At 37.7% G+C, this 10,255-nt stretch overlaps 1 protein-coding gene across 1 annotated transcript; it reads right to left on the reverse strand.

The window, feature by feature from the left end:
- Positions 1-5,274: 5,274 nt before the first annotated feature.
- On the reverse strand, positions 5,275-10,031 carry LOC113280185 (probable leucine-rich repeat receptor-like protein kinase At1g35710). Its single transcript, XM_026529063.1, has 2 exons — positions 8,528-10,031; positions 5,275-8,126 (listed from the first exon to the last, which is right to left on the reverse strand). The coding sequence occupies exons 1-2, from the start codon at positions 10,029-10,031 to the stop codon at positions 7,774-7,776; spliced, it is 1,857 nt and encodes a 618-aa protein (XP_026384848.1). The 3' UTR covers positions 5,275-7,773.
- Between the last annotated feature and the right edge of the window lie 224 nt (positions 10,032-10,255).

Here is a 10,255-nt window from a genome sequence, read left to right on the forward strand (position 1 = left end):
TTTGATTTTAATTTTTTATTTTAAAATTTAAACTCTTAATAATGTTTATATCTTTATTCAGAGTAGGATACTTTCAGGTGTATTCTTGATAAACTCACCTATATGAATGTGAAAGTGTGGCCGCTTTCTATGAGAATATGGGAAGTTCTCTAGGTCATTCATTAAACTGGGATACAAGCACAGAGCCGTAATGTGCTGGATTTAGGCTTTATACGAGTATAGTCGTATGTGTTAAGCTATCTTCTTATCTCCTAGACTTCAAGACTTATGTTCACTCTATGGTCAGTTTTAAGATAGCCTATTAGCACTATGTAAAGGTTCAAGTCGCGAGGCACCTTTGCTTATGCACAACAGCACTATACAGTTCTTGCTCAATGTTTTAAGAATATAAGTGGGGCATTGTTGGGAATATATATTTAAAACATAAAATGAATTCCCAATAAAAATGTTTTTAATAACAATTAAGTTTTTCATAAAAGAAAAAATTAATTTTGTAATCGTTAACTTTGACCGTTACATATTTGTGGGTTTTAATGGGGTTAACTCCACCATAATAACATTTGAAAGAACATTTAATTGTTTTGAAACTCTTGACTATAAATCAGAATTTTGGTTGTAAAACAATATCAGAGAGTTTTTCTTTTATGCTTTGGTGTTAAAAAGAATTTGGAGAGTTGTTGAAATCCTTTTTGTAGTGAGCGAGCTTTTCCTTTTATGACTTGAGTTTACAAAAGAAAAGAATTTTAGAGAAAGAAAAATAAGTGTGTGAACATCTCTTATTTTTCTAAATGAGTTTCTGAGCAAGAATGAAGTGTAGAAGTTTTACATCCTCTCATCGTGCAAGAGCGATTGCGTAAGAGATTGATCTCGGCTGTTTTATCCTGGGGACGACGCGTCATTGACGAACAGCTTGCACAATCTTGGGCAGAACCGCGAAACGTCTTAAAGATAGCGACCTAGTCTGCGACTCGGCCATAACATTGTTTGTTTCGTGTTTGATTTTATTTATTGTGCAGGCATAATTCGGCAATTCTTCCAACACGAGTTGTTAATAAAAATTCTGACAGTTTTCATCAAGGCGTTTCAGTTTTTCACAGATTGTTTACGCATTTTCCAATCAAGTTTTTCCACTAAATCAAATTAAAACTAAAATTATATCAATTATATTTTGTAAAGAGCCGACGAAAATGATGATGTTGTTTTAATATAATTTCATGTTCTTTCTTCTATGCTCTTGCAAGTTGCAACCGGTATTTGTATTGAATAGCTATGTTATCAAAGACGCCCTTGACACTAGCCTAGGATCGCAAGTCGCCCAAAGGTCACCTAGAATAAAAAGATACCGAGGCACCAAATTAAGTGCATTTTGCTGTTTTCGAATTTTTCCTCGCCATGAGGGGCCAACATAGTTGAATAGTTCTGGACAGACAAGAAACCCACACGAAATCTCGGACTAGGAGCCACTAAATAGGGACATCGGTAGGGCTGTTCATGGTTGGTTTTGGTCCGATTTCTAGCCAAACCAAAACCGAAACCAATTTTATTGGTTTCTAAAAATCTAAACCAAACCAATCCATTAACCATTGGTTTGGTTTCCAAATGGTTCCAGTTGGTTTCGGTTTGTCCCAGTGGTTTTTGGTTAACCAATAATTATGTCAAACCAAGAAAAAAAAACACAAATCTACAGATAAAAAAATCGTAGTTGCCGATAGTATTGGTTTACACAAATTTACAGACAAAAAAAAATACAAAAAATATCAATAATAGTTAAAGCTTACTCTAATTCTAGAGATCAAAAGAAGATATATAATATATCTTAATTTAGTTATTGACAAATAAAAAAGAAGGAAGACGGGAAGAAAAAAGTCGAGTAGCAGCGGCTGTAGTTGGGGGTGGAGAAGGGAGGCGACTGAGATAAGAAGAAAGAGAAAGAGGAAGAATATCATAATGAAATATTAGTTTTAGGGTTTCTATTTATCATCTAAATCAATGGGTAGAATCTAATACTTGTAAATTAAAGGTAGAAACTAAGTTTAAAAATTAATCGGTTTTCTAATGGTTTTTGGTTCGGTTTTAGAGATCAAACCAAACCAAAACCAACACTATCGGTTTTCCACTTTCTACACCGTAACCAATCCATTAGTAAATGGTTCGGTTTGGTTTCTTCCTAATTGGTCTGGTTTGGTCCGGTTCCAGCGAAAAACCGAAACCATGTTCAGCCCTAGACACCGGCACCTACTCTAAAAATTTGCCCATCATTTTTACAAAACGCAACCATACGCCGCCACCACCATAAAAACCATCTCAGTTTTTTTTGTTGAACACTCTCCGCCTTTATAAAGCACCAAGCTGAATTGGGCCCCGGAAAATAATTGGGGGCTTCACCAAATTTATACCCACACCAGAAAATATAAGGAGCTTCCAAAATGATGGTGAAAATACCATTTTACCCTTCTCAGAAAATAACCCTAAAATCCTATTAAGACTTAGGCTAGGCCCCCTTTTCAATCTAACACGAAACATTTCTTCTTCTCCTCTCCCCCTCTCTCTATCAGTTCCTCATTCTCTATTAACGACCGTGGAGAAACTTTTTTTCATCCGATTCATCGTCGAAATCGTCGATGCCAAAACTTTAATCGACGATTAACTTCTTCTCCAAACATGGCACTATGAAGACGACTGCGAGACTAGCCAATAAAATCCCCAATCTCGTCGATACCGTTAAAGCGGCGAAGGAGTATTCGAGAACAAGTAAGAAATCAAAACCTCTGGACAAACAAATGGCTCCAGTTAGAAAGTATGTCCTTTAAAAACCCCAACTCTAACTTGGGTTTCAGTTTAATTTGATGTTCTTCTGAAAATTAGGGTTTGAATCGGAGAAATTGATTTCTCAGAATGGTAGTCGTTAATCACTAAGCTTGAATGTCTAACGATTTTTCATCTTTGCTTAACGATGTTTCATGTTTGGTTAACGATTTTTGATATGCATGTTCGACTTTGGATAAATCGTCAACCATTAGCGTGGCGGAGAAAACGATCCCTGTTGTAGTATTTTTTTTTTAGGTTAGAATCGTTAACCAATTGTTTTTTGTAACGATTTTTGACATGCATGTTGAAATGATCAAGAAATCGTTAACCAATTGTTTAGGTGAAAACGACTCATGTGTGATTTTTTGTGACGACCATTTGTATTAATCAATGACTCCATGATTTTCCAAATCACCACTCTGTCCCAAATAATGAAAAAGTCGTCCACATAATTGGAATAAGTTAACGATTTTTGTGGACGACCAATTATAGAAGTAAACGACTCTGCACCATACATATTTGGTCTTCTGTCAAAAAAATAGGAAGAATCGTTAAAAAAATCGCTTGAATCGTTAAGCATTAACTGGAAATCGTTAATGATTTACATGTGGTCGTTAGGTTTTGTAAGAGTCGTTTATTTTAGGAATTTTTTCTGACGATTCTTAAATATTTTTATTGTTGGCCTTTCAGTTACAAGAATAAAAAGGATAAGAGTGTCTTGGTAACTCCTCCATCCAGACCTCGCCGCAACCAAAAATATCTAAATGCGGGTCTATTACGAGGAAAAACACCGAGTGAGGTAGTCTTAATTATCCGCGAACCCAGAGAACCATGTGGTGATTCCTCTGAATCGTCGTCTTCATCATCTGGTGTTATATCTACAACCCCAAGCGATGAAGAAGAAGTCGCGGAAACACCATTACTCCCTACACTTCCAAAGAGAATTTTGCCATTACGAGAGCTTGGTTCACAGTCACAAACCACTTTGAAAGTCTAGACAAAGACATTGATGAAACATCGGATGCTTGGTGGAACCGCGTATTCATTGTTTTTGTGGCGTTTGACGGAAATCGCAACTCAAGTTCTTTGAAACAAGTCAAGGAATGCTTCAAGGACATAAAATTCGAGTGTGATGTTTTGAAAACATATTTACAGCCATAAGGGAAGACTTTCCGGATATGTTGGGTACTCTAAGAGTAAGTATTTAAACAAGAGGTAAAAATTATCCACAGCTTTGATCGATACTAACTAAATATATTTGCGTTTTCAGATGAAGAGGGCACATGGATATTACGAGGGGCTTCGTGGGAAAAAGTTTGAGTTACACGATTGCTACTTTATCTTGAATGGAACCATGTATAATTACATGGTTTATGATTAAGTGTAGACGCTATTGTATTTAACCCTATGATGTATGACTTTTACGATTCAATGAAATGGTTTCATGAAATCAAAAGAAAAAAAAAGTTAGGGTCGTCAATATTGGAGACGTATAGAATAACGACTCTCATTAAATATGTATTTGGTTGTTAGGGTCGTCCGTATATGGGGATGCTAAACTGACGACCCTTAGAGTGACAGCTACAGAGATGAAAGGCTTTTTAGTCGTTGGGTTTTAAATAGATTCATCTAACGATTCTAGATGACCTAAAATATGGAGTCCTCATCGTTTTCAAACTTTCTTAACGATTTTTCATAACTTCAGGTACGAGTCTTTAATGTTTGCAAACTTGAATGACGATTTTTCATAATTGAAGATTGGAGTCGTTTATTTCTGTGCCAATTCACTGTCGATTCATTATGGTCGTTAGTTTATTAGCATCTCTACCTAACGACCATCACTCTGAGTAGTCCCATGTTAACCATGAATCGACCACTTGGAGCACCATTCACACAATTTGAAGAGTAGAGGAAGTTTACCTGATTGTTTTGAACTTCGGGTTCTTCATTTTGAGTATTGGTTCCCTCACTTTGAGCAATAGGATCTTCATTTCCACCATGATTCAAAGCTTCCTCTATTAACATGTCTTCATCAAACATCCATTCCATATGATTAGTTGACACAATCTTACCATCAACACAATCATGTATGTTGTTTGAATCTTCACCTACATCATTTCCTCCGCTAGAATCACTCATTTCAAATAACCCTAAATATTCCCCCAAAACTCACTTTCTTCCTCTCTAACACAAAAACACAATTTTTCTTGGGATTTTTACAAAAATAGGCCTCTTTTTTTTATGGTTTACAAAACTAGGCCAGTTTTTTTATTTCTTACAAAACTAGGCTAGTTTTGACCAAAAATAGTGGATGAAAAGTTAGCCCAATTAAATGGAAGTAAAATGACAGAATAGTCCCTTGAATCTCTGATTTAAGTCCGTGACGCTATTTTTTTGTTTTCAAATCAGATCAAGTCAACTAGTCTGGCTCAGTTGATTGGTTCGAGTTGCAAAGGCTTGTGCAAATGTGTAGCACCATGATGGCATGTAATTCATCAAACAAATAACTAGTAGCAACACCCAGCAATTATTCATCACATCAATACTCTTAACCATATCTCCCTACAGTGCAATGCGACCTATCTTCTACTCTTTATTATCATCGTTTAAGTGAACCTTGTACATAACTTCTCAGCTTGTAACTGAGACTCCCATGAGTACAACCTTGTACCAATTTCCCAAATATCATCGTTCTCTTCTCCACTCAGATCACACCACCATTTCTCGTTACCGTACCTTTGAGAACCATCTCCACCAGTTGTTACATCTCAACCAAATAACCAATATTCCATGTTCACACCAAATAGCATCAACAACCAGTTTCAAACACCATGAGACCCAAATATCACATACACAGGAACCCCATGTCTCTTCTCACAATTCAATCTGTAGACAATCCCTCCTCCAAACAGAACCAACATCTAAAGTAAATGTTTGCTGCCAAGTCATTCTCCATCTCAGCCACACATACATCACCACTGCAATTCAATCAGTTACGGCAAGACCTGATTCTTCTCAACATCAACCAAGTACCTTCTCGCAGCAAAATCAAACCAGCCAACAGCAGGACCAACTTCACTTTCCATTTTGTCCATATATTGCCCAACAATACTTTCTGCTCCTCGACCAGTTAATCACCTTCCTCCACTGATTTCAACTCCCTGAACTTCTCAATCGGCTAACAAACATATCGTTATCTCCTTATCGCAACTCTAACTGCCATTGCCAAATGCGAAGATTACACAATAAGATTCATACTGCCCATATCTTCTTTTCCTTGTATTTCACGCTCGAGCCAACACCTGCAATTTCACTTCTTGACTACTAACAGTTAGGAGCAAAGCTTGCTTTCATCTCCATGCATTAACGGCTAAGCTTCTGATGGCCACAACCAACACCAAACTGATAGTAGAGAGACCACTGTCATCAGCACTTCCTACCCAACATCTATGTCTAGACCAACCAATTCTCGTCTTCGGTCACATCTGCAGATTAGCCGTACACCCACCATTTAATCAAATCCAAAATTGGGCAAGAGAAATGTGGTAGAATGACTATTAATTGATCAAAACTTACAAAAGAAAAGGCAGGAAGAAGTGACCAGACTATTTGAATTACTATGAATTCATAGCCATTGCGCTTGCATCTTTTATTGATCAAAACAATTGCGCTTGCATCTTCCCCATTTCTAGCAAATATCAATCACCAGTTCCTCCACTGCAATTCATATACCCCTACAAAAGCTTGAAGCAAGATCATTACATTACATCCACTTTTAATCCCTTATTCACAGTAATAACAACTTCAACTAGCACCCAGACATTTCCTCAACCATGTTGAGTGCACGACTTGCCGTATGCAAAGATGAATTGAGTGTGTTCTTCTAACCCCTGCCTCATCTCCTTGTCTATAATTACTCACAAATTCAAAACAAACCCATATTTCCTACACCTTTAAACACTCATACTCTGTACCATTTAGTCCCCATTATCAACCTCAGCAACAAATTGTTCTTGCCAACTTCTAATTCTTTCATTACCAACAACCACATTCCCATCCTAATTAATCTTCTTCTGAGAATTCACTTCACCCTTCTCCTCAAATCGCTCCACTGCAACCTCACTCCCATCCTTGATTGAATTAGTACGAATACCAAATGAAAATCTGATGGATTTCCTGCTGTGATTATCGATAGAAATGGAAACCCTTATACACTAACTGGAATTTTTGCTCTCAAAGTGGATTTTGATAGTGAGGTTTTGGATTATTTTCAGTTTGGTTTTGTGGTTGGTTCAGAATTTGCTGATTTTGATCTTCTCGGAGTTTCAGTGATGCCTTTCATCTCTAACTCTCTTGATTTTTATCTGGTGAGCTGCTTCAGTCTCGATTCCGAGAAGGTTAGATATCGGAAATCATAGTCGTTAGGGGTCCCCAATTATTTTCTAGGGCCCCCAATTCAGCGGTGTTATAAAAGTGTGCGCTGTGCGTCAGGGTTTTGCATTCCGATCTGTAGCCATTTAAAGCTGAATCATAGTTTGAAGAAATTTTCACTCCTCTCACTGGCGATAAAGCAATTCCCAAATCAGAAGAAGAGGACTTCATTAAAAATTCAGTTCCTTTTATTGGAAAGTCCTCTTCACCTGATTCTGGGAATTGCTTTGATCACCAACCCTAATAGTTTTTTCAGAAACCTAGATTATAGCGATCATTAGTGGAGTGCTTCACAAGTGTTTGATGAAAGGGCCAGGAGAATTTTTCCTTCATTGGTAACTTAGTAAGTATCTTCTGCTATTTATGTATGCTGTAACACTTTACAATCCCTCTTTTTGCTATTTGTAGTAGAATGTTAGTGAAGTGAATCCAATTAACAATGTCTAGGAGGGTTGGGTTGATAAAATTGAAATTAATGAAAGTAAATTCCACCCGAATTGATACATTATTTACTAACCATTATAGTTCAATTATTTACAAAATCTTCATCAATTTCTGCAATGTGAGCAAGTGAAAGTTCTCATGGACAGGAAGAACTGTATTTCTTGTCAGCTCTAAACCTACAAAATGCATGGTCGGTCTAGAAATTGGTGATATACGTGTACATGCCAAAGCGAAGGCTACTATTAGCACCAATTCATCTGCAACTACTCCAGCTGGGAGAGATAGGCGCTTGTCTAATGCATCCACTAGAAGCAGGTCAGGTCCTTCAGATTGTAGGTGCAAAAGGAATTCCCCAGGGTGCTTCCCGAATAAGAGTTCTATTGCAACAACTCCAAAACTGTACACGTCACATTTCTCTGTCACCTTCATTGTAGATGCAAGCTCTGCAAACAGTAAAAGAGGCATTAATTCGATGAAATAAACTTGGCATCAATCAACTTAGAGTATAGGAAAGTATAGGAGTTATCTAAGAATTTAACCATCTATTTCTTACAAAATATTAGAGTCCAACTCGCTATTATTAGGTTAACTAAAACTTAGCCTGTTTTCGTAACCCAAAGCAATCTCAGAAATCTAGTCTTTACTTGTTTCGTATAGGTAACTGCATTTGTTTCTTCTGTTCTTTTATATCTCAAAACACAATCTTTCACTATCTATTGTCCAAATGCTATTGTTGGCTCTGTATGACTTGAAATACTCTTCTGGCATGCAGATTCAGAAACACATAGGAGCATCTACAGTGTTATTAGATAAATGGTGCAAGTTTGGAGAAGAATAAAGGTACCTGGAGCCATGTATCCATAGGAGCCGACTGGTACTGTCCAGTTAGACTCATCTGGTTGTAGCAGCCTTGCCGTCCCAAAATCCGAGACCTTTGCTTCATAGTCCGAGTTTAGTAAAATATTATTTGCGGTTATGTCTCGGTGCACAATTGGCGGGGTACAGTCGTGGTGCAAGTAAGACAAGGCCTGTGCCACACCTTTGATAATCTTTAACCTCGTTGACCAGTCCAAATTCTTTGCCTCGTTCTCATTATACAACACATTCGACAAGCTACCCCTCTCCACATATTCATATACCAAGAACATATCGTCCTTCCTCGAAGAGAAACCGTAAATTTTCACAATATTTTGATGCCGTATGTTTATCAGTGCATGTACTTCGGACTTAAAACTCTTGTAGCGCGTCACCTCTGAAGATGCATGTTCACTGGATGATGAAGTATCATGGAGGCGTTTTACAGCAAAAGTTATGTCATTTTGAAGTGTTGCTTTGTATACGCTTCCTTGTCCACCTTTTCCTATGCAGTATTTCTCATCAAACTTCTCTGTAGCCTTTACAATATCCTTGAAAACTACCTTTCCATTGTAGTTACATACTGAAAATGAACCGTCGCCGCCTGAATCTAGGTTTTCCTCATCCGAGTCTTCTTTGTGGTTACGGTAGCAGCAGAAAATTGCAAACAGAATCAGAAGAAGAATCAGCGATACAGCAACTGGAACAACTACCGCAATGGTCAACTTCCATTTATTGCTTTTGCTGCGATTATTGGATGAAGGTGTACCACTACAAGGGTTCAAACCCTTCAACTCATTACTGCACAGACCTTGATTACCTCCTAAGGCTTTGACTGGATCTTTTTCGAATGCATTCACATCTGGAACTGGACCCTCAAGTTTGTTATTTGAAAGATCAATAGATGTAAGACTTAGCATACCCTGTAGAGAAGAGGGTATTGAACCAGATAGCTTGTTGTTAGAGAGGTTCAAGGTCTCCAAGTTTCTTAAATTCCCAAGCTGTGGTGATATCTCTCCATCGAGTTCATTTTGACTAAGATCAAGATTTGACTGCAAAGCCCCCAGATTCCCAACCTGGTATGGAATTGGTCCGTTTAACTTGTTGTCATTGAGTTTCAAGGATATTATGTCATGGCAGTCCCCAATCTCCCCTGGTATAGGCCCGCTGAAGTTGTTTAAGGACAAATCCAAATTTTGCAGACGTGCTAATTTTCCAACCTCTACAGGTATCTTATCTGAGAATTGATTTCTGCTCAAGTTTAGATTGAATATAACTGAATCTGAGTTGAACATATCCACTGGAATCTGACCTGACAGTTTATTTGATGAGAGGCTAATATCTTCCAGAGATTTCAACTTTGCGAGAACTGGTGGGATTTTACCTGATATCATGTTATCCGATAATCTGAAGTACGAAAGCTGGGTGCATGCTCCCCAGTTTGGTGACAATTCACCCGACAACTGATTTCTACTCAGATCGATATATTTCATAACTGGGTAAACACCAAATGCATCCGTGATGTCTCCTTCAAGAAGGTTGTCTTCTAGCCGCATTTGCAAGGTAGGTAAGATTGGTGCATGAGCCAAGCTCGTCTGGAATGCTGGAATTCAGGCCCACATTTGCAAGGTCTAGTCGTTGCAGCATCTTAAGGTTTCCTATAAAAGATGGAAATGGCCCTTCTAATAATGGATTTTCATTCAATTCAAGAATTCTG

This window comes from Papaver somniferum, chromosome 1, assembly GCF_003573695.1.
Source record: "Papaver somniferum cultivar HN1 chromosome 1, ASM357369v1, whole genome shotgun sequence".
Taxonomy (NCBI): Eukaryota; Viridiplantae; Streptophyta; class Magnoliopsida; order Ranunculales; family Papaveraceae; genus Papaver; species Papaver somniferum.